This window comes from Chanos chanos, chromosome 3 (genome assembly GCF_902362185.1).
Source record: "Chanos chanos chromosome 3, fChaCha1.1, whole genome shotgun sequence".
NCBI classification, from domain to species: Eukaryota; Metazoa; Chordata; class Actinopteri; order Gonorynchiformes; family Chanidae; genus Chanos; species Chanos chanos.
This window is the reverse complement of record NC_044497.1, coordinates 43,817,532-43,845,275: the sequence shown is the minus strand read 5'-3', so window position 1 is coordinate 43,845,275 and position 27,744 is coordinate 43,817,532. Positions and strand designations below refer to the sequence as shown.

General features: G+C 42.0%; 1 protein-coding gene across 1 annotated transcript; it reads left to right on the top strand.

The window, feature by feature from the left end:
- Positions 1-409: 409 nt before the first annotated feature.
- loxhd1a (lipoxygenase homology PLAT domains 1a) lies at positions 410-27,520 on the top strand. Its single transcript, XM_030767917.1, has 43 exons — positions 410-613; positions 788-1,211; positions 4,960-5,074; positions 6,310-6,321; positions 8,140-8,220; positions 8,387-8,571; positions 10,242-10,340; positions 10,590-10,738; positions 10,936-11,059; positions 11,230-11,480; positions 11,691-11,826; positions 12,799-12,959; positions 13,467-13,553; positions 14,283-14,418; positions 14,794-14,948; positions 15,107-15,267; positions 15,741-15,817; positions 16,105-16,301; positions 16,847-17,039; positions 17,290-17,450; positions 17,581-17,905; positions 18,062-18,213; positions 18,655-18,788; positions 19,264-19,412; positions 19,799-19,903; positions 20,113-20,241; positions 20,393-20,557; positions 21,036-21,217; positions 21,749-21,865; positions 21,995-22,157; positions 22,406-22,560; positions 22,900-23,109; positions 23,215-23,332; positions 23,489-23,694; positions 24,198-24,383; positions 24,582-24,709; positions 24,885-25,002; positions 25,153-25,330; positions 25,705-25,890; positions 26,021-26,191; positions 26,301-26,439; positions 26,661-26,816; positions 27,040-27,520. Exons 1-43 carry the CDS (start codon positions 410-412, stop codon positions 27,518-27,520), a joined length of 7,161 nt encoding a protein of 2,386 aa, XP_030623777.1.
- Positions 27,521-27,744: the final 224 nt, after the last annotated feature.

Below are 27,744 nucleotides of genomic sequence, written 5' to 3'. Positions count from 1 at the left end.
TTGGGTGTGTGTAAAGCAGAGCTGTTTGAGTAAAGTGATCTCCTGCTTTATGAATAATGAAGCTGGTGTAGGACGGCCCCTAACTGCTCCCTCTGGTTCTATTTTCACTGTGCTTTCTCCCACACACACACACACACACACATATATGTATACACACACACAGAAACAAACACCCACTCAAACACACACACACACACATTACCACACGTCACCACAGGGCCACTACAGTAATTATTCATAAGCTCCTTGCTGCGCCATGAGGCCCAGTGCAGAAGACATTTAGCTCTGCGCTGAGGCCCAGTGTCCAGCTGCACCATGGGGCCTATGACTGGACACAGCTCAGCTTACACTACTCAGACGGCCAGGACACACTCACCCTAACTTCCACCACTCAACAGATGAATAAAAGATGCCCGCAAAAGAGAAAAAAAAGTCAGAAACCCAAGAGAAGGATGACGAAGTGGAGGAGAAGGAGTCAAAGGAGAAAGGAAAGAGCGATAGAGTCGCTAACGGAGACACCACAGACGGAGAGAAGAGGAGAAAGAAACACAAGAGCCAGACATCAGAGCCAAGAGAGAGAGAGAAAGAAAAAAACAGTGGGAATGAGGAAAAAGTAACAGAAAAAAAGAAAAAGCCAAAAACAGAAAGGAAAGACAAGGGGGGCGATGGAAAAGTGAGCGGAGCTCAGGAGGAGAGTAAAGACGAACAGAATAATAATGAACCTGTCAAAAAAGATAATAGGACAAAGAAAGAAAGACTCACAGGAGAAGAGGGAGAGGAGGTGAAGAAGGAGAAGAAAAAGAAGACAAAGAAAAAATCCGCAGAGAGCGAGGGAGTAGAGGAAGACATGGGCTCCAAAGATAAAACGAGTAAAGACGGAGGAAAGAAGAAGAAGAAGAAAAAGTCTGAGGAAGAAGAGGAAGAACAAGAAGAGGAGCCAGTCCCAGAAGAACCAGAGGAAGAGGAGAACACGAAAAAAAAGAAAAAGGAAAAGAAGAAAAAAAAGGGATCCTCAGATAGCGATGAGGAAAAAGAGAAAAAGAAGAAAAAGAAGAGTTCTGCCGACAGTGATGAAGAGAAAGACAAGAAAAAGAAAGGGAAAAAGTCAAAGATGAAGCAGGTGGATTATGCTGAGATTTACCAGCAGGAGCTGCTCAACTATCATACAGACTCATCAGATGGATATGAAGATGAATATCATAAAAAGAAAGGTATTCTCTCTCTCTCTCTGTCTCTCTCTCTCTCTCTCACTCTCTCTCTCTCTCTCTCTCTCTCTCTCTCTCTTTCTCTCTTTCTCTCTCATTCTTGATTCTTGTCTGTGTGTGGGTTTGTGTGTCTTTATGATACAAGTGAATAATTTTAGTGAACTGTATCTGAGTGCTGGTAAGATGCATTTGATGAAACAAACCAATTAAACACTCCTAAAACCACAGACAAGAGTCAAGCTTGGAGTGGCAGGGAGGCATAGAGGGCTACTCTGATTGGCTAACAAAGAGAGATGACTGTTTTGATTGGCAGAGAGGTGCAGAGGACTGTAGCTGCTGGTGGCCTTGGCAGGGTGGCAAGGACAGGGTGGCATGAAAGTAGTTGTCCTGGCATGATGCCACCTTTGGATTTGCAGCAGACTGGCACCTCCAGATCATATGAAACACAATGCCCATAAACAGCTTTGCTGACAGAAGGACACACTGGCATGTTGGCAGGGCAATGAGACAGATGACAAATCATTCATTCATTCCTCCCTTTGTCCACTCTTGCTTCTCTCCGGTCTGAATGAGGCTTAGCCCCAGAATAGACCAGTCCTAAGACCATGAACTAGTAGTAGTGTAGTCTTTTCTGTTTCTATTCTTGACCTGGTCCCTGTATTAGAGAATACTAAAGCTTCCTCTCTTAACTTAAACTAGTCCTATGTCCATATACCCAGTCCTCTGGTGACACTAAGTATGAAAAAATGTTTTTAATATTCATAACTATCATAACTGTTGTGTTAATTTAACATTGGTGTGTTTACTCTGTAGAGTCCCCTCTAATGCCAAACTCAGATCTGTCCTTTAGATCTGAGGTCTGTTTCTCTCTGTCTTATTCTCTCTTTAAACTCAGATCTGTCCTTTAGATCTGAGGTCTGTTTCTCTCTGTCTGATTCTCTCTTTAAACTCAGATCTATCCTTTAGATCTGAGGTCTGTTTCTCTCTGTCTTATTCTCTCTTTAAACTCAGATCTGTCCTTTAGATCTGAGGTCTGTTTCTCTCTGTCTGATTCTCTCTTTAAACTCAGATCTGTCCTTTAGATCTGAGGTCTGTTTCTCTCTGTCTTATTCTCTCTTTAAACTCAGCTCTGTCCTTTAGATCTGAGGTCTGTTTCTCTCTGTCTGATTCTCTCTTTAAACTCAGATCTGTCCTTTAGATCTGTGGTCTGTTTCTCTCTGTCTGATTCTCTCTTTAAACTCAGATCTGTCCTTTAGATCTGAGGGGTCTGTTTCTCTCTGTCTGATTCTCTCTTTAAACTCAGATCTGTCCTTTAGATCTGTGGTCTGTTTCTCTCTGTCTTATTCTCTCTTTAAACTCAGATCTGTCCTTTAGATCTGTGGTCTGTTTCTCTCTGTCTTATTCTCTCTTTAAACTCAGCTCTGTCCTTTAGATCTGTGGTCTGTTTCTCTCTGTCTTATTCTCTCTTTAAACTCAGATCTGTCCTTTAGATCTGAGGTCTGTTTCTCTCTGTCTTATTCTCTCTTTAAACTCAGATCTGTCCTTTAGATCTGTGGGGTCTGTTTCTCTCTGTCTTATTCTCTCTTTAAACTCAGATCTGTCCTTTAGATCTGTGGTCTGTTTCTCTCTGTCTTATTCTCTCTTTAAACTCAGCTCTGTCCTTTAGATCTGTGGTCTGTTTCTCTCTGTCTTATTCTCTCTTTAAACTCAGCTCTGTCCTTTAGATCTGAGGTCTGTTTCTCTCTGTCTGATTCTCTCTTTAAACTCAGATCTGTCCTTTAAGTCTGTGGGGTCTGTTTCTCTCTGTCTGATTCTCTCTTTAAACTCAGATCTGTCCTTTAAGTCTGTGGGGTCTGTTTCTCTCTGTCTGATTCTCTCTTTAAACTCAGATCTGTCCTTTAAGTCTGTGGGGTCTGTTTCTCTCTGTCTTATTCTCTCTTTAAACTCAGATCTGTCCTTTAAGTCTGTGGGGTCTGTTTCTCTCTGTCTTATTCTCTCTTTAAACTCAGATCTGTCCCTTAGATCTGAGGTCTGTTTCTCTCTGTCTGATTCTCTCTTTAAACTCAGATCTGTCCCTTAGATCTGTGGTCTGTTTCTCTCTGTCTTATTCTCTCTTTAAACTCAGATCTGTCCTTTAGATCTGAGGTCTGTTTCTCTCTGTCTTATTCTCTCTTTAAACTCAGATCTGTCCCTTAGATCTGAGGTCTGTTTCTCTCTGTCTTATTCTCTCCTTAAACTCAGCTCTGTCCCTTAGATCTGTGGTCTGTTTCTCTCTGTCTGATTCTCTCTTTAAACTCAGATCTGTCCTTTAGATCTGAGGTCTGTTTCTCTCTGTCTTATTCTCTCTTTAAACTCAGATCTGTCCCTTAGATCTGTGGTCTGTTTCTCTCTGTCTTATTCTCTCTTTAAACTCAGATCTGTCCTTTAGATCTGAGGTCTGTTTCTCTCTGTCTTATTCTCTCTTTAAACTCAGATCTGTCCCTTAGATCTGAGGTCTGTTTCTCTCTGTCTTATTCTCTCTTTAAACTCAGCTCTGTCCTTTAGATCTGAGGTCTGTTTCTCTCTGTCTTATTCTCTCTTTAAACTCAGATCTGTCCTTTAGATCTGTGGGGTCTGTTTCTCTGTCTTATTCTCTCTTTAAACTCAGCTCTGTCCTTTAGATCTGAGGTCTGTTTCTCTCTGTCTTATTCTCTCTTTAAACTCAGCTCTGTCCTTTAAGTCTGTGGGGTCTGTTTCTCTCTGTCTTATTCTCTCTTTAAACTCAGCTCTGTCCTTTAAGTCTGTGGGGTCTGTTTCTCTCTGTCTGATTCTCTCTTTAAACTCAGATCTGTCCTTTAGATCTGAGGTCTGTTTCTCTCTGTCTGATTCTCTCTTTAAACTCAGATCTGTCCTTTAAGTCTGTGGGGTCTGTTTCTCTCTGTCTGATTCTCTCTTTAAACTCAGATCTGTCCTTTAGATCTGTGGTCTGTTTCTCTCTGTCTTATTCTCTCTTTAAACTCAGATCTGTCCTTTAGATCTGAGGTCTGTTTCTCTCTGTCTTATTCTCTCTTTAAACTCAGCTCTGTCCTTTAGATCTGTGGTCTGTTTCTCTCTGTCTTATTCTCTCTTTAAACTCAGCTCTGTCCTTTAGATCTGAGGTCTGTTTCTCTCTGTCTGATTCTCTCTTTAAACTCAGATCTGTCCTTTAGATCTGTGGGGTCTGTTTCTCTCTGTCTTATTCTCTCTTTAAACTCAGCTCTGTCCTTTAGATCTGAGGTCTGTTTCTCTCTGTCTTATTCTCTCTTTAAACTCAGATCTGTCCTTTAGATCTGTGGGGTCTGTTTCTCTCTGTCTTATTCTCTCTTTAAACTCAGATCTGTCCTTTAGATCTGAGGTCTGTTTCTCTCTGTCTTATTCTCTCTTTAAACTCAGATCTGTCCTTTAAGTCTGTGGGGTCTGTTTCTCTCTGTCTTATTCTCTCTTTAAACTCAGATCTGTCCTTTAGATCTGTGGGGTCTGTTTCTCTCTGTCTTATTCTCTCTTTAAACTCAGATCTGTCCTTTAAGTCTGTGGGGTCTGTTTCTCTCTGTCTTATTCTCTCTTTAAACTCAGCTCTGTCCTTTAGATCTGTGAGGTCTGTTTCTCTGTCCTTTGTCTCTTGGTGTTCTATGTTCTCTCTCGATCTTTCCATCTCTTTTGTTGTAAGCAGCATGGGGATCATACTGATGAGCAAACCCTCTCTCTCTCTCTCTCTCTCTCTCTCTCTCTCTTTTAGTGTATGAGGTAGTAACAGTGACTGGAGATGTCAGAGGGGCAGGAACTGATGCTAATGTATTCGTCACTTTATTTGGAGATTTTGGTGTAACTCCCAAGGTGCACCTGGCCAGCAAGTGAGTTATGCAATGTTCCCTCATCCCTCTGTTACACTATGTGTCTGTCTGTGAAAACATCAATTTAAACAATACTATCATCACTTTGTTTTAAGTCTACAATTAACGTAAAATGGTATTTTCAATATATAGAACTAAACAACATTGTCTGCAATGCTTTGACATGGGTAATAGCACATTTTGAAAAAATCTTAATTTGTCTTCCATTTCACTAATTTAAATACTACGGACAGAAGAGCCATAGGGAGCTATTTTCTGAACTTATCTATGTGTGGTAGCTGGTAGTTTTCGATACATTTAAGAAGTTATTTTTGGTAGATCTTTGAGAGGCGTATGTGATTTAATGCCTGTAAATTGTAAATCTCTGTGATCGCACACACACACACACACTGTGAACAGTGACTTTGTGTTCTGCATTTAACCCATCCAACACACCAGTAGTAAACACACACACCAGACGCAGGAGCAGCATTCCTTGCGCCTGGGGGGCATTAGGGTTAAGTGCCTTGCCCAAGGGCACACAGCCTGGGAATGTAACCTCTAGACCACGGCTGCCCACACTGATGCAGTTATATGCACTGTTGCATATACCACTGAGCTACATCCCCACATAATGTGATTATGAGAGTTCATCTGAATGTTTTTGAAAGGTTTTTTTTTTGTGTAATGAGGTTCTTTGGTAGACAGATCCAATTAAGATCATTTTAACCAGACAATTGTGCAGGAGCCATAGTTAAATGTTTATGATTTTTTCAGTTAAGGTTTGCTATTTTGACTAAACTCAGCAGGAAATACAACTTCCATAAAATGTAAGTAGAGTCTACCTCAGACTGATTCAGATGGACATTTTTATAATGCCAAATATTACATCACAGGTTTTATAAGACTTCTATATTCAGCATTCAGTGTGTTGACACGATTACAAAACAGATAATGAAATCAAAGACTCACTCACTTGACAGATATAATGATATGCTATAAACTTATTTTGAAAAGAGGTTTTATCATATAATTAAAAACATCATGTCTTCATTTTAGGTAAATTACATTTAATCCAGAGGTTTGGTCCTACAGCAATAACATTAATTAGTTAAAATAAATTTATTTCTGTTTTAGAGTCTACATTAAAGCAGTGTAGTGTTTGTACTTATGAGGAGAGAAACAATATGGAAGAGAAATGCTTTCCATGATGATGTTAATATTTCTGTCCTTTGTATCTCTCTCCACTCATCTAGCACAGAAAAGAGGTACTCTTCTGCTCCAGCTCTGAACTTGGCCTCTCAGGCACCTCATAAGTGGCATTGCATTTTGGGTAATATACTGTACAAGAGAGCATTCTGGGAGCTTCAGCCATGGCTCTAGACACTCATACCACATGTATGAACATACACAAACACACACACACACACACACACACACAACCAGATGTTCACTCCCTCTCTCTCTCTCTCTCTCTCCCTCCCTAACTCATGTCAGCCAAAAGCAATAGATCTTGTTTATGTACAAACATTGAATGAATTTAAATTACTCAGTCGAAGATGGCTGAGTGCTCAGCCAGGGTCATCTTTACCCTGACACATAAAGAGCAGCATCTAAAACTACATCACCCATGATGCAAAGAGAGCCCATGGCAAAGCACAGAATTGGCTGTCCCCTATACAGTATTGTCACAGACACACATCTGCAGAGGGTGGAAATGGCATTACATGATGTGTCCTGTCACCCAACCACAGCCAAAAGATTTGACAATAATGTGATGTCATTTCCTCCCATTTGTCTCTGGAGAAACTGAAGGGCCTCCCCAATTCTCACTGTCCTCCAAACAACCAAAAATCACACAAATAATGTAACAAAAGACAAAGACAACATTTCATATAAACATCTACACATGCATGTGTGTATGTGTGCGGTTTACATACACATGCAGACACACACAAACATATGCATGTACTAGTGTAGATTTTATATGTACATGCTGTTTAACTACACCCTCATGTCCAGACACAGGAGAAATCTCCAGCAATTTTCAGTCAGGAATAAACTGATAGCTTACAGGTAGGGGTTAATGAATGAATTATCACAAGTTTTTCTTGACTGGCTGAGAGAGTTTTGTCCTACTCAGATCTGTGTCTGCATGACTATTACCCAAACATGTTGCATAATGACACTAGCACTAAGGGGGCAAGCCAGGATCCTGGAAATTTGGGTCAATATGACTGTCAGAATGCAACATTTTGGAATTAAGATGAAATTTGACAGAAATCTGTCCAAATTACATCATTTCCAAAGTTTGCCCATGAAGTTGCTTTTTACTGCTATTAGTGAATGCGTGTATGGTATTGAATAAGTTGGTGCATATGTATGTCTTTAAGAATGACAGCAGATTTACTTTTTTAGCCTGATTTCATCCTGTGTGTGTGTGTTGATGGTAGTAAGGCTGATGATGGATAGATAGATAGATAGATAGATAGATAGATAGATAGACAGACAGACAGACAGACAGACAGATAGATAGATAGATAGATAGATAGATAGATAGATAGATAGATAGATAGATAGATAGAAGGGAGAGAGAGAATGTGCATGTGTACATGGGGCTAATTTTAAGTACTCTGTGTGTAATTCAGACTGGTTTGTGGGTTGATTTTTAATTCATGAATTTTATCTTGTGATCAGAGACACTTTAGCACAAGCCACAGCAAGATAGTGAGATGTAGGTCAAATACACACACACACACACAGACAAACACACACATCCAGTCTCACACACACACATAGACACACACACACACACACACACACACGCACGCACGCACACAGGCTGAATTAGTTTCAGATCACATGCCTGACAATCCAATGAGAGGGATGAGTTTTGGTTTGGTGTCAAATTCAGTCGATCAAGACAAAACGTTATCTGCTGCCTGCCGATCTATCTGTCTGTCTGTCGGTCTCTCTCTCTCTCTCTTGCTCTCTCTCTCCCTCTCTCTTTTTCTCTCGCTCTTATTCACTCTCTCTTTCTCTGCCTTGCTCTCTCTCTCTCATATTTGTATCTGTTTTCATTGCAGGAGTAGAACAGCATTTGAGAAAAACAAAACAGACGTGTTCCGAATTAAAACACACAACGTTGGTCCTTTAAGGAAACTTAGGTAAAGACAGACACACTCTCACATGCACATGTGAATACACATGCATAGACACACTCATGAAGACATACTCAGATGCAAATGTAGATACACATATAAACCTATGTTTACAGGAGATCCCATATGGCCTAGTAGATGATGTAGCACATGACGCATTTTCTGTCTCCAGGATCGAGCATGACAACACAGGGATGAGTGCCAGCTGGTTCCTCGACCGTGTGGTTGTGACAGACATGAACAGGCCACACCTCCGTTTTTACTTCGCCTGCAGCAATTGGTTGAGCAAGGAAGAGGGGGACGGGCTATACGTCAGGGACCTACTGGGCAGTCTCAATCCCATGGACGTCCCTAAACGTACATCACTTTATTAACACTATATTCAGGACTCATGTATGCATATATACACACATACACACACACGCACGCACGCATGCGCACACACAAACACACACACAAGTGCACTATATACAACCCTCACATACACTGCTTCCTATTTATCTTAACTTCATATCTTCATATCATTTAAACATGCACTGTTAACACTGCCCAGCATGTGACTGCAACCAAAGCTCACATGGCACTTAAACAATACTCAAACACACCTCTTCAGAATGCTTGTCTACTTAAATGCACAAGCCAAGCATAGAATTAGTGCACGTGTCACATACACATTAAGCAAACACAGTACAAAACACAAAGAGATTTCAAGCACAGTTTTACATTGTTTTAGACAGGGTACAAATCAAATGCGATGGAATGACATAACATGGTGTAGGGATGTAGCTGAAGTGTGCTTGTGCCATGTTTTTGCTTCAAATTTAATTCAGCAGAAGTGCCACTCTACATTTCATGCAAAATTGTTGTCTTTGCTATGGTGCATGCTGAAATCAATTAAGAGGTCATTGTCTTTTGGTTGCATTGAAAAATAACTCAGAATTTGCTCACTGTTTTGCATACCATTATTTGTTTTATCTCTGTTTTCATTTGAGTAAGTCTAGAAATTTACACGTAACTCCAGCCATTACTGTCTGAGACAAGTTACATAAGGAGGGCTCAGGCATAGTTTCAGTTACAGTTACAGACCGAACTCCCTGAATCTCCCACAGTACAATAAAGCTACAACACTGCACCACACGCCACCAAACCCCACACATAATCTCCCTAAATCTCCCGCAGTACAATAAAGCTACAACACTACACCACAAGCCACCAAACCCCACACATAATCTTATGTTTCCAAAAGGGACGGAGCCAGACAGAGAACGTGAGAGAGAGAGATGTAAATACACACACACACACACACACGCACGTGCGCACAAGCACATACACACACACTCGCACGCTCACACACGCACGCGTGCGCACACACACAGACACGTACAATGCTCAATACAGGATAAATGAGTGAAGCCATTGATTTCCACACTACCCAGCCAGCCTGACTTCATGAGACCTGATCATGAAAGTTGAGGCTGAAACAGAACTCAGTGAGGATTAGATGGACTCCTCTATTTCACTCCAGAGCTGTTGTGTGTGTGTGTGTGTGTGTGTGTGTGTGTGTCTTTGTGTGTGTTTGCTCAGATCAATCACTCACTCATATACTGTGTGTTGTACGAAATACACCCGATTCTGACAGAATACCATGGGAGTTGTGCTCTGTTGCACTGAATGGTAGAAAACAAAGGACTTTGGTTGTCTCAGAGGAGGATGGGGAATGTCTGAGTGTTGGAGCATAATGGAATTTGCTGCTAATGGACTTTGTAATTTGCTGGGCTTTGCTAATGGAGGCTTTTGGTTAATGCTAGTAAGGGATAATAGATCACTTAGACTGTTGTGTTAAGTGGAATGTGTTTTAGATTAAGTGAATATGGACATGCATGTGCATGCTTTTGTTTCCTGTTGAAATTAATGTGTAAAAAGTGTCATTTTTCTGCTATTATGTGTGTGATGACTGTTTAAAAAGACAAATGCATTGCCCACGTATGATTTTTTAAGTGAATTGTGCATGTGTTTGTGTGTTTTAGAGAATAAATACATTGCCAGTGTTTTCACCGCTGATGTTAAAGGCAGTGGAACTGATGCTGATGTCTTCCTGAATATTTTTGGAGAATATGGAGACACAGGTGTGTGTGTGTGTGTGTGTGTGTGTGTGTCCAACTCAGGATTGTGTGCGTCAGTATATGTGTGTCTGTCTAACAGTTGCAGTGTGTGTGTATGTCTGTGTGTGTGTGTGTGTGTGTGTGTGTGTGTGTGTGTGTGTGTGTGTAACTCACAATTGTGTGTATCAATACGTCTGTGTGTGTGTGTGTGTGTGTGTGTGTGTTTGTAACTCATGACTGTGTATATCAATACGTATGTGTGTGTGTGTGTAGGCGAGCGGCGACTGGACAGCGATAAGGATAACTTTGAGAGGGGTACTGAAGATAAATTCACTATTGATGCTCCAAATCTGGGCAGACTGAGGAAAATTACCATAGGGCACAACAACAAAGGCTCCTCTGCAGGATGGTGTGTGGATAAGGTATGAACACACACGCACACGCACACACACACACACGCGCGCGCACACACACACACACACACACACACATACACACACGGACGCAAACAAACACAACTACATTAGCAAAATGACCAAAATCCCTTTTGTGTGAGTTTTTGAGGTTGTGTCAGTGAGAGCACATGTGTGGTGTTAATCTGTTGGTGTGTGTCTATTAGGTGGTGATAGATGATATGGGAAACAAAGAGGTGTATGAATTTCCTGTGAACCGTTGGTTTGCCATGGATGAAGATGATGGCAAAATACAGAGAGATGTGCTGGTTGGGGCCACACAGCCCATGGGTAATATGTGTGTGTGTGTTTGTGTGTGTGTGCAATCACAGATCTGTGTCCATGCGTGTGCATGACTGAGTATGAGTGTCTACATGCCTGTGTGCATATTAGAAACAGAGGTTTGTGTTTTATATGTGTGTGTATGAGAGTAACATGCATATATGTTTGTGTGTGTGTAGGGATCATATATAATGTGCAGGTTATGACGGGTGACGTACGCGGAGCAGGGACCAACTCTAAGATCCATCTGATTATGCATGGGCGTAAGGGTCTGAAGAACAGTGGGAAGGTGTTCCTGGAGGGCGGTCAATTTGAGCGTGGGCTCATTGATATCTTTAATGTGGAGATTGTAGAACTCCTCAGCCCACTGAGCCGGGTCACCATTGGACACGACAACTCAGGAGTCAGTTCAGGCTGGTACTGTGAAAAGGTGTGTGTGTTTGACAGAGAGAGAGAGAGAAAAAGAGAGAGAGAGAGAGAGAGAGAGAATGTGACATGAATTCCTCCTGCTGACTATGTCTCTCTCCAAAATATACCTGTTTCTCATTTACAAATTCTCCTTTTTCCATTTTCTCACATTCTCTGTCATTCACCCGTTTACGTTCTCTTTCCTCTCCTTCTCTCTCTGTCTCTCGGCCAGGTGATAGTGTACTGTCCCTTCACTGGTATAGAGCAGACATTCCCATGTGGGAAATGGTTGGATGAGGATGAGGGAGACGGACTGATAGAAAGAGAGCTGTATGAGATGGTCTCTCTACGTCAGAGAAAACAGAAGAGTACGTATTGCTCCTTTGAACAATGTGAAAGGTTGAGGCCACTGAGGTTGAGGTTAGAGATGAGCTCTCTGAATTTATTCACAAGATAAAAACGTGCCCTGGCCAAAAGCTAGACAGTCGAGTTTGACAACTGACTGTACTGCTCTTAGACATTTGAGGGATGAGGCATCCAGGAATTTATGCAGCCTTCCATGAAATTGTGAAGGTAATTAAGATAATGTCTCCTAACCATACATTTTGCAGTTTTCCTAAATGTGTAAACATGATCTCTGAGGTCAGTACAGATGAAAAATGCAATGGTGATATACATAGGAAACTGTCCCCTCTGGGTCTTTATTCATTTCAGCATCAAATAACTGCACAAACTGATTCTGGTACAAATGCATGTGACATGTATTAAGGCTCTATAAAACTGTTCCCATCAGACTAGCAATAGTGGGCATGACTTTCAATCAGTCCATTTCATTTGGCGTGAATCTAAATCAGAGCATGGAAAGCTGCTTTCAAATGTTATGCTACACTCTCTGGGGACATTTTACAAAAGCTTTTACAATTGGGGCATTTCATCTCTATTTCCATTTTAAAAAAAAACACCAACACATGATCACAAACACTTTAATCTGGTCATTGAAAGTGGCTGTAAATGCATAGGCCTCAATGTGTCATGGTCTGTTTAGTCCTTGCCTGTTCGGTTCAATTCAATTCAATTCAATTCAATTCAATACAATTCAATACAATTCAATTCAAGTCAATTTAATTGCTGTCATCAATATAAATGTTCATGACACATTATTGCTAAAGCAAAAATAAAAGGACAATATGGAGTCATTTAGTTTTACAGGTCACTAAATAAATGAACACATTTAAATATATTGTCAGTCAGTACTATGAGATAACTTCTCACGCTTACTTCTCTTCTTGCTCTCTCTCTCTCTCTCTCTCTCTCTCTCTCTCTCTCTCTCTGTCCCGTAGAGTACCCATGGTCTCTGTGGATTTGGACGTCTGATGTGAAGGGGGCAGGGACAGATGCTCAGGTGTTTCTACAGGTGTATGGAGAGAAAGGGAAGAGTGATGAAATAAAACTGGAGAACAACTCTGACAGCTTTGAACAGGCACAGCTTGACAAGTTTATGGTACGTTCACTAAGTGTGTGTGTGTGTGTGATGCATCCACAAATGTGATTTTAGTATCTTTGTAAAGAGTGGGCTCTTTGAGTTGTCAAACTCTTACACTAATTATATTATAAACACGAAAGCGTTATAAATGTTTGGTTCAGATTATACGTGGTCATTGTTAGTAAATGTTTGGTCCAGATTATATTTGGTCATTGTATGTAAATGCTTGGTTCAGATTATGTTTGGTCATTGTATGTAAATGCTTGGTTCAGATTACATGTGATCATTGTATGTAAATGCTTGGCTCAGATTACATGTGGTCATTGTATGTAAATGCTTGGTTCAGATTACATGTGGACATTGTATGTAAATGCTTGGTTCAGATCACATGTGGTCATTTTATGTAAATGCTTGGTCCAGATCACATGTGGTCATTGTATGTAAATGTTTGGTCCAGATCATATGTGGTCATTGTATGTAAATGGTTGGTTCAGATTATATTTGGTCCCTGTCTGGCTCCTGCAGATTGAGATGCCTGACATTGGCCGTTTACTGAAGCTGAGAATCTGGCATGAGAAGAGACACCCATTCGCTGGCTGGCACTTAAACAAGGTCATTAAGTCACATAAAGATGATCTGTACCTGTATTTAAATATTCACCTGTGACTTATAATCAGCTGTAACTCTATGGTTTTCTGGAGTTCATAGCTAACTGTAATTCCACAGCTTCCAAATCTCCTTCTTCTCCCTCATGTAAACAGGACCAGAGACAGGCACTGACCAAACAAGAGCACACTGATGAACAGTGACATATGAATTAGCTAAACTTGGTGTAGAAGAATCCATGTTTAACTCTGTATGACTGAAAACCTTTAACTATGTATTCAAAGTACTTTTGTATTTTGACATTTAATTGGTCTGTGTTCTGTGCTATCTATTAGTATCTATTTCAGTTCAGTGTGCTAATCAGAGTACTGATATGCAAACAGAACATGAAAGAGGAGATGCTTTTATTTGGTCAATGAAAAAAAAAGGCTATTGAGCCCCTTGTGTGTACTGCAGTCCTATGATGCCTTTCCTGTACTGCTTGACTCATTTCCTGGTACATAGATTCCAGGATCATGTCTGGGTTCGTGGTAAGTGGATGTGACGTGGCTACATGTTTTACTCACAGCTCATGTCCATGTATATTCAACGTAACGTTAACCTAAGTTACATTACCTGCTGCCTGTCTCTTTTAGCAGTTCACATTCACCTGTAGGTGAACTTTACCTTTAGCTTGTCTCTGTAAACGCTGCCTTCATCATGAGTGTGTGAGTGTGTATGTTCTCACATGCCCAGGTCACCCTGCTGAAGACCCTAACCAAGGAGAAGTACTCTTTTACCTGCGGCCGCTGGTTGGACATTAATGAGGACGACAACGAGATCATCAGAGAACTGCCAGCTACAGGACTACCAGTCCCAGAGCCTCTACCCTGTAAGAGAACTACACAGCCATTACACAGTGGCTCACGCAGTCTCTACTCCATAACAGAGCTAGCTGCTGGAGTACATTTCCATAACCCCTTCATTGTAAGAAAATGACAAAATCCTTGCAATTAGGCTGCATTTTAAGAATCCCTTCAGGAAATAAACCCCCACAAATCCGTTTCCCAGAACCCCACTCCAGAGGAAAATGTTTTGTTTCCCAACATTTTTACCTCAGAGATGTACTATGTGTACTATACACTCCTCTGAGACTTCTCCTGTCCTCAGTGGTAGACTTTACAGGCTCACCTTACTCAGAAATCCCATCTGTTTCAGTGTGTTTGTGTCGGTAATACCTCCATTTTTCTCTCTCTCTCTGTTTTAGTGATTAAGTATCGGATCACGATCTGTACCGGGAACGTTAGTGGGGGTGGTACAGACGCCAGTGTGTTCTTGAATCTGATTGGAGATCTTGGGGACACAGGGGACCGCCTCATGTTTATGAGCAAAAACAACGTTAACAAGTTTGAGAAAGGAAACGTGAGTTCAGATCACAACAACAACAATTCAACAGTTGTCTCACAGCCAGTAGATCTAATCCTCCAGATAACAACTACACAGCAGATACTGTCTCTTTCAAAAACTGAATAATAACTTCTACATAATTAATCTCTCTCTCTCTCTCTCTCTCTCTTTAGGCAGATGAATTTTTGATTGAAGCAGTGAGCCTGGGGCAGATTCGGAGGGTGCGAATTGGTCACGATGGAAGGGGTGGAGGCTGTGGTTGGTTCCTGGATAAGGTGGTGGTTAGAGAGGAGGGCCAACCAGAATCTCAGGCTGTGGAGTTCCCCTGTTACAGGCATGACTACCAGCCAATTACATATCATCTCTTATACAAGCCAAGCAGAACAGCCAATCATATATCGTTGTGAACTGAGCAACAAAGCATGGCTCTACACTTTTTGATTGTGTATACATGTATGTGTTATTTGTTCGCTTGTGTTTTATTTGGTGAGTAGGTTTTGTGTGTGTGTGTGTGTGTGTGTGCGTGTGTGTGTGTGTGTGTGTGTGTTTGTGAGGCCCATGTTTAAGTTGTTAGACAGATGAGAAGAGCAGAGTTTCTCGTTACTAATGGAGACTAAACACTACCTAAGAAACAAAATCTAAACCACAGAGCAGGTGCTCCATTACACACAGGCACACATGCTGCACACAAACACACACAGTGGCCCTCGCTATCTCTCCCACAAACAGTTGTACTCTCACACCCTTTCTCTTTGGCATGCTGTTGAATTCTCATGTCCAAACTCTCTCTCTCTCTTCGTCTCTCAGGTGGCTAGATCGTAACGAAGATGATGGACAAATAGTTAGAGAGTTAGTACCCACAGCAGATGGCCAGCGCTTATTCAGTGAGTGCACGCGCACACACACACACACACACACACACACACACACAAAAATGGTATTTTGGTTAATAGCTAACTTATAGCTTGGTAATAACAAATTAAGAACTGAAAAATTTAGGTTGACTATAGGTTCACAAGGTATGTCTATGTGCGTGCCTGCGTGTGTGTGTGTGTGTGTGTGTGTGTGTGCATGTGTGTACGCGTGTGTACATGTGTATGCATAGTATTTGCTTATACATATGCCTCAATCTGTGTTTGTGTACCTGACACACGGGTGTTTATTATCTTAGATGTAAGTTACCACATTGCGGTGAAGACAGGCAGTATTAATGGTGCCAGTTCAGATTCGAAGGTCTTTGTGAAGCTGTATGGAGAAAAGGGTGACACCAGTAAGATGATGCTGGCTGTCTCCGACAATGACCTCAGGAACTATTTTGAAACCGGACGGACAGACATCTTCACCGTCGATACCTTCGACATCGGCAGAGTAAGTCAAAAACATTCCGGTAATAGTAAACATTATCATCAACAGAGACAGAGAAACAGATGGTTCAACCATAACCCTAATCTTAGCCCAATCTTGGCCTAATTTTATCTCCACATCCCCAAGCTTTAGGCTTATGTTTTTTCAGATCATAAAATATCAGCAGTGTAGTTTTTTTCATCCTAATTTTAAAACACAGCGTGTATGACAAAATTCAACTGGAAATGTTTTATTGAGGAACGTATATCTCACAAGTATGCTATACACATCCAGCCACATTGATGTCATAGATGGTGATGTTTGTGTGTGTGTGTGTGTGTGTGTGTGTGTGTGCATGTGCGTGTGTGTGTGTTGTGTGTAAACTGATATAAATTTGCATTTGTGTAACTCATTTGTGGGTTTGGATGTTTCTTTCCTGATCCATAATATAGGTATGTGTGGGTTAACTAACATACGTATAGCCTACTGTATATACACGCTGTGTGTACTGTGTGTGCCATGTTTATTTCTCTGTGTCTCTTTCTGTTCTGTGCGGGTGTGTCCTGCAGATAAACCGGCTGTTGATTGGACACAATAACGAGGGTTTGCGTGCTGGTTGGTTCTTGGACAGCGTGCAGATTTGGGTTCCAGTGCACGGGCTGCAGTGTATGTTCCCCAGCCATCGCTGGCTGTGTAAGGACGAGGCAGACGGACGAGTAGAGGTGGAAATTTACCCCAGTGAAATACTGGCCATAGAAAAATGTAAATCTAAAACACATTCATACATACACTCTCACACACACACACACACTTAGACATGTTAAAGTGGAACACATGTTTGTAAGTAAGGTGTGAGAGAGATGTGAGAAAGAGTGTGTGAGTTTGGCGATAGTTGAGACTGTTATTGTTGTTTCTCTGCATGTGTTCAATTCTGAATCCTAACCCAAATCACTGTGACTGATTAGTCTGATTATACTGATTAATTAGTGTTCTTGTATTGAATTGTTTTCAGTGATTAATTATGAGGTCACGGTGGTGACAGGGGACGTCCGTGCAGGAGGCACCAATGCTAATGTCTTTCTTCAGATTTATGGGGAGGAAGGAAAGACAGAAGTGATATCACTAAAAAGCCGATCTAACAACTTTGAGAGGGGCACCACTGAGATCTTTAAGGTAATGTGTGTTTGTGTAAAACAGACGGAATAGCCTGTTGGTACGGTGTTACAGCAGTTTTAAGGTGTTGCATTTCAACCATTTTCTCTCACTTTACTAAACTTCTCCCCTCTCTATACCATTGGCACAGATTGAGGCTTTGGACGTGGGACGGATCTACAAAATCCGAATCGGCCACGACGGCTCCGGATTGGGTGACGGCTGGTTCCTGGAATCTGTTGACATCAAACGACTCATTACCGCTATGGTGCAGCCCGAACCCAAGAAGGAAGACAAGAAAGACAAGAAGAAAAAAAAGAAGAAAAAGGAAGAAGAAGAGGAGGAGCTGCCTCCGCCCGAGCTGCAGGAGGTGGTCCAGACGTACAGTTTCCCCTGTCAGCGCTGGCTCGCTCGGGATGAGGAGGATGGAGAAATTGTGGTAGAGCTTCCAGCAGAGGACTATGAAGACCTGGAGGGTACAAATAGAAAAGGGGGGGGGTCGGGTAGGGGGGGGGTTGTTGGAGGAGAGAGGAAAGTGAGAATGTTTTGGGGAGAATAGTATGATGGTTCGGTTGTGTTTTGGTGGGTTTTATCTGATGACCTGTCTCTGTGTGCATGTGTGTGTGTATTAGAGAACTCATACGAGGTTCACGTGTTTACTGGAAATATGTGGGGCGCTGGGACAGATGCCAATGTTTATATCAACATCTACGGAGAGATGGGAGACACGGGAGAGAGAAAACTCCGCAAGTCCAACAACCTTAACAAGTTTGAGCGTGGCAAAGTAAGGGGCGCATTCACAAACACACATAAAGCATTAGCCTCTGCACATACGTCAGCACACAAACCGACATGTACACACAAACACCTACGTCAGTCCTCAAACCGACATGTACACACAAACACCTACATCAGTCCTCAAACCGACATGTACACACAAACACCTACATCAGTCCTCAAACCGACATGTACACACAAACACCTACATCAGTCCTCAAACCGACATGTACACACAAACACCTACATCAGTCCTCAAACCGACACACTCATACATACACACATATGAACTCTCACAGACACACACACACACACACACAAGTATCTTTACACACATTCTTTCACATGACTGCACACAAACACACTCTGTTCATACGCATACGCACTCTGTTCATACTCATATGAACACACTTTTACACTCACACACCTTGCCCTCTGTCTTCTGCAGGAGGATGTGTTCTCCGTGACAGCGATGGATCTAGGACCGCTAAAGAAGCTACGGATTCGTCATGACAACAGCAATGCCAACGCTGCATGGTTCCTTGACCGGGTGGAGATCACTGACGGCAAAGACGACACAACGTAAGTGCCTCACTGACGTGCAGTTTGATTAAAGGTGGACCAGCACAGAGGGGAAATCTCTGTACTCTTAACAGATTTATGCTCCTGTACGGTGTTTGTTTATGTTCTCACTTTATAAAATAAAATCATTTTAAAGTGTTTTAAACGTCACAGTGTATTACCATTGTTGAATAAAATAAGTCATGATTCAGTGAACGTGAATACAGCTGTCTATACAATGATGAAATATTGACTGCATTTACTGCTGTTTGTGTGATTACTTTCTCAAGATGAGTGCTCAAGCTGTCAAAAAAACTGAATAACAAAAGCATACAAATAGCCCCCTCTAGTGGTATGGTTGTATGCAAAGGTGTTGGAAGTTATATATGAATGTGTGTGTTTGTGTATACACAAAGTCAATATTGTTATACCAGCGCTCTCATATCTATGTATGACTGACTTTGTTAATGTGTGTGTCTGTGTGTGTGTGTTGTAGGTATTTCTTCCCCTGTAAGCGCTGGTTGGCAGTCGATGAAGATGACGGTCAGTTGGCACGTGAGCTGGTCCCAGTGGACGAAGCCTTCATGAGGAAGGATGAAGATGAGGAAGAAGAGTCTTCAGCCACACTGGGACTAGAACAGAAAGGTCAGCTCAAAATACACAAGAACACACACACACACACACACGTTATAAATGCTAGAGTAACACAGTTTACATGGGACAGTTGTACACAAGATTTCTCAACTGACTAGTTTTCTGTCCCTTGTTATCCTTTCTTATTGGGATACCTGTTATGCCTCCTGACACTTAATTTGGACAGTGCATAAACATCAGCAACAAATGCATTTACAGTCTGTGTTTTGGCCAGTTCAGATATATGTATAAGTCTATCTGATCGTATTTGCATAATTGTGTACCATCAGGTAAGGAACGATGTTTGTGAGCCATTGTTGTGTCTGTTTGAAATTTGCAATGATGTGTGTGTGTGTGTGTGTGTGTGTGTGTGTCTGTGTGTGTGTGTGTGTGTTTAGCTATGTCAACAACATTCACACTGAGGATCAAAACAGGAGAGAAGAAATATGCGGGCACTGATGCCAACGTTTACGCCATACTGTACGGAACTAAAGATGACACCGGTAACTATGGAGATACTGATGAGTGTATGTGAGACAGTCATAAAGAGAGTGTAAGAGAAACTGAGATAGGCATATACCAATATATGTATTTATGGTGGGAAGCACAGTTAGAATGTTTATGAGAGAAAATGGAAGAAACTATGAATAGACTGAGAATCAGATAACCTTTGTAAAATTAGCTCTGTGTGCGTGCGTGTGTGTGTTGTAAGGTATCGTTAATCTGAAGGCATCTAAGACTCATAAGAATAAGTTTGAGTTGGGGATGATTGACGAGTTTACTGTGGAGGCTGTGGACATCGGAACACTGAAAAGGATTCGTATTGGACATGACAACTCAGGTACTATACACAGACATTATATATATATGTTATAGTTATAAACACAGACATTACACATATGACCTTGTGCCTGATTTCATTCACATTTATGTTGTTACTGGTGAATGAATGTACTTGTGTGTGTGTGTCTGTGTGTGTGTGTGTGTATTAGGTGGTTCTCCAGGCTGGTTCCTGGATTGGGTGGAGATAGATGCTCCGTCATTGGGGCAGCGCTTACGTTTCCCGTGTGGCCGTTGGTTGGACAGAGGAGAGGATGATGGAGCCATAGAGAGAGACCTGTATCCTGCTGAGCTCCAGACTCAAGTATACACACCCTGTAAGAGACACACACCACAGAGCCCTCAAGACCAGTACAGAACAAAAGACAGCCCACTATACTATATCAGATAGCTTTCAGCTGCATCAGATCCTTTGGTACCGAGTAACACTACACTACAGCTATAATCTCCCTGTAAGAGAGGCACCAGGGAAACTACACAGTGTCACATGGATAAAATAAGTTAGAGGTTGTGTCGCTGTAATCAACTTAATTGTGAAGTGTTGATTCGCGTTGCAGTTACTTTTAATAACAACATTATCTCAGTTACTTGCTAAAGGCACTGTTTTCAAGTATGTATAGTCACATCTAGGCTTACATAATACGTATAAACACTTGGTTGTGAATAATAATCTAATGTTAATTTAAAAACCTACCAATTTAAAGTGCGATCAGTTAAGGAATCTGTTGAAGCATTGAAATGATTCTGATGAAATGATTTTAATAAAAGCGATGTTCTGGGTTTTTTGTGTTTTAGTCGTTCCATACGAGATTAAAACCTTCACCAGTGATGTCTTCGGAGCAGGGACAGACGCAGATGTGTTTATCGTTCTGTACGGGAGAGATGGAGTGTGTACATCACAGAAGTCTCTGTGTGTTAATAAGAGAGAGCGGAGGATGTACTTTGAACGAGGAGCAGAGGATATGTTTATTGTGGAGGTAAATTCACATTTACATAAACACCACACGCATTTACACATGCCGCACACATTTACATACACCACACACATTCACACATGCCACACACATTTACACATGGAACAAACATTTACATATACCACAGACATTTATATATACCACATACATTTGCATATACCTCACACATCTACATTTACCACACACATTCACATATACCACACACATCTACATTTACCACACACATTCACATATACCACACACATCTACATATTCCACACACATTCACATATCCCACACACATCTACATATTCCACACACATTCACATATCCCACACACATTTACACATGGCACACATATTTACATATACCACAGACATTTATATATACCACACACATTTGCATATACCACACACATTTACAGACACACACATTTTTATATTCCATATACATCTATATATACCACCACATTCATATATGGATATTAAAAACTCACAGTCACACTCTCTGATAAAATGACTGGTGATTGTGGTGGGTTTGATGCTCCTGATGAAGCTTGAGGATGTTGGTGATGTGATCGAGAAGATTCGGATCGGTCACGACAACAGGGGCGTAAATGGAGGCTGGCACCTGGACCGTGTGGAGATTAGACGCCTACTCAGGAAAGGAAAGGTACCGCAAAACACCGTGGAGCACTCTTTATACAACATCAATACTAAAAATAGTTACGAAGATATAACTGAACTGGAAAAACTAAAAAGGAGAAGAAAAGACTGGAACAGTGAGTGTGTCTCTGCGTAGGGTTCAGAGACAGTGATTTTCCCATGTGAGCGCTGGTTGGCCCGGTCTGAGGATGACGGGGAGACGATAAGAGAGCTGGTTCCCTCTGACATCATCCAAGAGAAACTGGGCAGAGATGGAACCCTCAAAGTCATTGAGACAGAGGTGGATGACGCACTGGAAAGTATGTACTGGACTGTGTGTGTGTGTGTGTGTGTGTGTGTGTGTGTTTAAAAAGTGTTTGTAACAATATGTGAATACTGCATACAGGATAAGTGTGTTTTTCATCTGCCGGGGTTGTGAGGAATATTTATGCGTGAGTTAGTGTGCACGTGTGTTCCTTGTAGTTCACCCCATAACAAACAATTCCATAATAATGTCTGTGTGTGCGTGTGTGTGCGTGTGTGTGTGTGTGTGTTATGTCCTCCGTAGCTCACACCTATAAGGTGTCAGTAATGACGGGTGATGTGTATGGCGCGGGCACTGATGCCAATGTGTTCCTCACCGTTTATGGAGATCTGGGAGACACTGGAGAACGCAAGCTCAGCAAATCCGAAAACAACAGCAACAAATTCGAGAGAGGAGAGGTAAAACACAAACAGCTATTCACACACAGAAACTTTCTCTCTCACTTTCTCTCTCATGGCATTACCAGCCTGATCAGTGATTGTTAGACCTCTCACTCATTTGTATCTGCTATGAAAACACTTTTTAAATGTAACTGCGGTCTGGAACGACGCTGGATTTCTTTTTTCCTTTTCAACATATACATCACAGACAGAAATAGCATGTGTTGGAGCATGCTTCAGTAAGCTGGACACGGGATAACAGGCCACAGTTTCTCAGTGAAAATTTGTTCTGGCTCCTCCCACTGCAATACTTTCAGAATGCCTGACTGATATCTTGACCGCTCTCTGATTGGACAGGTGGATAAGTTCACTATTGAGGCAGTGGATTTGGGTCAAGTGTTCAAGATCCGCATTCGCCATGACAACAGCATGCTGAGCCCCGACTGGTACCTGGATCAGGTGGAAGTGGTTGACACGGAAACGGAAGAAGTGTTTCTTTTCCTGTGTGAACGTTGGCTCTCCAAAAAGAAAGAGGACAAGTGCATTGACAGAGTGTTCTATGTGAAGGTAAAACAGTCAGTGAGTGAGTGCGTGTGTGTGTGTGTGAGTTTGCGTTAGTGCATGGCTAATAGTTTGTCAGATTGTCAGCGTCACATATAACATCTGTTGTAGGGTTATGAGGGTGAAAGACAGAGTGCACACCACTCTAATAAGAGTGTGAGCAACCTGGATAGTAACATGAACAAGAAAAACAAGAAACAGGAAGAGGACGAGGAGGACGATGGCCCATGTAAGGCACACACACGTATACAACTGTCCACATGTACAAGTAGGACACACACACACACACACAACTGTTTACACAAAGCTGCTAGCTGACACAGTTGTTGCATACTCATTATTTCCTGTATGTCTGTATCTGTATTTCCCTTCTGCACATCTGCAGTTATCCCGTATCATATCACGGTGGCGACGGGTGTGGATAGGGACGCGGGAACGAGTAGCAGAGCGTATGTTATCATTGTAGGACAAACGCGCACATACACACACAGAATGTGGCTTGACATGGAGGGCAAAAACTACTTCCTGCCAGGGTCACTGGAGAGTTTCCTGTGTCATGGAGCAGATGTCGGGGAGATAAAAAACGTGGAGGTGAGAGAAAACCTACACTAATTAGTTGACTGAGTGTGATTTTGTCCCCTAGCATCGAGAGGACAGCACAGAACCTTCTCATGTCATGTGTTAAAGTAGTGATTATGTCCCAGTAACGGAAACATCTAGATTCATCAGCAGTTATCAAATCTTTATATTTGACTTTTGTGTATGTAAGTACTAAGATCATTAAAACGTAAGATTCTAAACACATGAAGTCTGTGGCTCCCTCCCCTCCATGGCCCATAGCCTTTTGGACATTTTTGGCAGTCTGACAAAACTCTTCAGTGAATCTAATGCTGATGTATCTGTGTTAATAATCTATGACTACTGTATATGTGGTTATAGCTATTCAGAGTTTGACCATTAGGGTTGATTTATGGGCTAATGATGTTTCTCTTGGGAACATGCGGTATAATCTCTCTCTCCTTCACTGTTTGTGTCTCTCCAACATATACAGAGATGTTCATCTGACTAATGTGTGTATGTGTGTGTGTTCACAGTTGGGCCATGACGGCGCCACTCCAGAGAGTTGCTGGTTGGTGGATGAGTTCTCTGTTGCTGTGCCAACCAAAGGAGTGATGTATGTGTTCCCATGTAAGTGTTGGCTGGCCAAAGACCGTGGGGATGGACTGACCACACGTGTGTTCAGCGTGCTAGATGCAGACACCGTCACCATTGCACAGAAGGTAACACACATACACACTACACTGCATGTCTTACAGTGTTTCACAATTTCAGACATTCTCACACAAACCAAGAGCGAAACATCTAGATTCTGGAATACTTCACTGGATCCTTTTGCCACATGTTTATAGATTGGTGTTGCAGCATTTATTGGTTTATTGACTGAATGATCGATAAATTGTGTTATTGATGTTCTGTAGGTTATCTATGAAGTTACCGTGGTAACAGGGGATGTTCAGCATGCTGGAACAGACACACAGATTTTTCTCACTGTGTTTGGGGCCAATGGGAGCACAGAAGAAATACTGTTGGACAAATATGAAGACAGGTACACGTGCAGACAACGTATTATCTATGTCCTCATCGAGTCCGTGTACTGGAGCTCAGCACTCTACCCAGTGCACAAAGTAAACTGGTGTCAGCTCAGATTAACCAGAGATTAAAATTAGCCAATGCATGCACTCCTTTTCTCTGTCATCATTAACGAATGTGTGTGTGTGTAGGTTTGAACGTGGGCAAGAGGACACCTTTAATCTGGAGATTGAGGACATAGCTCCATTGAAAAAGATGAGAGTTCGCATTGATGGCTCTGGCAGCAGACCAGACTGGTTCCTGGATAAGGTGTGTGTTTATGCGTGTGATTACTGTAAAGTATTCAAAGGTACTACGGCTGTGTATTGTGCAGATGAGTAGGACTACACTTATGAATGACTCATTCAGATGTTTTTTCTAGAGGAATACTCAAATGTGCCTCTGTGTGTTCGCGCGTAGATCATTTTGCGTAACCTGCAGACAGATGAAGAGGCTGTGTTTTCGTACGAGGAGTGGCTCTCTCGAAGCCGAGGGCCCAAACGAACGCTGGTGTGTGAAATGGCGGCTGTGATAGATGATGAGGAAATGGTGGAAATTACCACCTACACCATTCAGGTCAAAACAAGCGATGTGTCAGGTACAAAATCAAATACTCAACATCCACCTGATCTGTCAGGTACACAAAACATTACATGACTACAAACAGAAATATACCCAGCTCCCAACAGACTATCCAGGTGAAAACAAGCAATGCATCACTTCTCTACAACACAGTACACAAATCTATACACTTACACCACAGCTGATGCAAAACAATAGATTTCCAATCATATGCAACAATATAATAAGTTCTACTAATTCTTTCTACAAAAAACAGAAAGACATAATTCATTCATTCAAATCAGTAATCATGCTTTATCATAATGCCTATATGCGAGGGAGTGTTTCTCTTGGTTACTGCATTCAGGAGCAGCAACTGATGCTACCGTTTTTTTTTTACACTGTGCGTAGGAGCAGGTACAGATGCTAATGTGTGGTTGATTGTGTTTGGTGAAAACGGTGACACTGGTCCACTTGCACTGAAAGAGTGTAACAACACAAACAAGTTTGAACGGAAACAGACAGATGTCTTCCGCTTTACGGAGATCCTCAGCCTAGGGGACCTGTCTAAAGTCCGTGTGTGGCATGACAATACAGGTGAGCCAGTCACATCGCGCATTTAATCAACGCGACAACTCGCCAGCCAATCATATTATACAGTAATATCACAGACCTTAGCCAATCAGATTGCTGATTGGTGCCTTTTTGTGTGTGATGCTGAGTATAGGACCGGCTCCAGGGTGGCATCTAGAGCATGTGGATGTCCGTGATGATGTGATGGACAAAACATTCCGTTTCCCATGTGACCGCTGGCTAGCTAAAAATGAAGACGATGGACAGATCATTAGAGAACTGCCCTGTGCCAACAATGATGTTCTGGACTTCAATGAGAAAACAAGTGAGAGTGCATACACGCTCATGTACAGACTCACAATGTCCTAACCAAAAACATATGTTCCCTCTGTTCAGCAAAGTACTGAATCCCCAATCTTGTCTTTGACTCATAGAGTATGAAATTATAACAAAGACAGCGGATACAGATGATGCAGAGACCAAAGAGAATGTGTGGATTGTTCTGGAAGGGAAGAAAGGACGTTCTAAAGAGCTTGTGTTGGAGAACTCTACCAAGAAGAAACGGTTCCTACGGTATGTACCGTAGCATTCACATTTCTTCACAAGAACTGTCTCAAAAAACTAGAAATCTAAATACCTCAAAAGCCTAAAAATCCACCATGTGGATGAACCCACTGGCCCACTACACAAATGTTCTGTGTAGTCATACTGTCAATTCTCTGTGGTCGGTTTGTGTGTGGTAGGCCTAATCAACACTACGTCACATCTTCTGATCTGTTGATTTGTGTGTTTAGAGGGAGTTCAGATAAGTTTGAGTTTTCCTCCAAGAACGTGGGTGACATTGCTGGAATCTGCCTGGGCCACACCCCCAAGGATGGGAAGAAAGTCAAAGCTGAAGCATTCTGGCATGTGGAGGAAGTCATTGTCATCGAGAAAGAGTTAGGCAACAGGTCAGTCACCTCCGACCTTTGACACCACACTAACAATAACGTCAGCCCTTGCATTCACTGCAGTTAACCAAACTCTACCATCATACTTTCTCTTTTTTTCTCTCTCTCTCTCTCTCTCTCTATTGCTTATTCTTTAACTACTTTTGCAATTCATCCAAATTTTCTCTCTCTCCCTTATCCTACCCTCACCTTCCATGCCCTCCATATCCCACCCTACTCTCAGGTTCATATTCCGTTGTGATGCTGTGATTCCTCTCTTGGCCAAACGGGATGAATTCCTGACCTTTGAGTGCAGTAAATCCATCGAGAGTTTCGCAAGTAAAGCACGGAGCCTGGTGCCCGTCAAATACGAGATCATCGTCATTACCGCCGACGAGAAAGGAGCCGGTACAGACGCCAACGTCTTCATCACCGTTTACGGTTCGAACGGGGACTCAGGTCGACGACAGCTACGACAGAAGTTTCGAAACTTATTTGAGCGCGGTCAGACGGACCGGTTTGTTCTGGAGCTACTGGACATGGGCGATCTGCTGCGGGTGTGTGTGGAGCATGATAACAGCGGACTGAGCCCTGGATGGCTGCTAGATCGTGTGGAGGTCACCAACACTGCAAATGGGGTGACCACCATCTTCCTTTGTGGGAAGTGGCTGGACAAAAAACGTGCCGACGGACAGATAAAACGTATCCTCTATCCAAAATACTAAGACACATTAACACACATCAAATACTAACATATACAAACCAAAGGAGACAAGCTTCCATCTTATAACAGTGGCGTTCTCTACACAAATGTTCTGCATTACTGCACTGACCCCAAAACCTGCCTAAAAGGCCTCCTCTTGACCTCCATATAACAAACACACACACACACACACACACACACACTTCCTCATGAAGGCTACAGCTGAGCTGGAGCACACTGACCTCC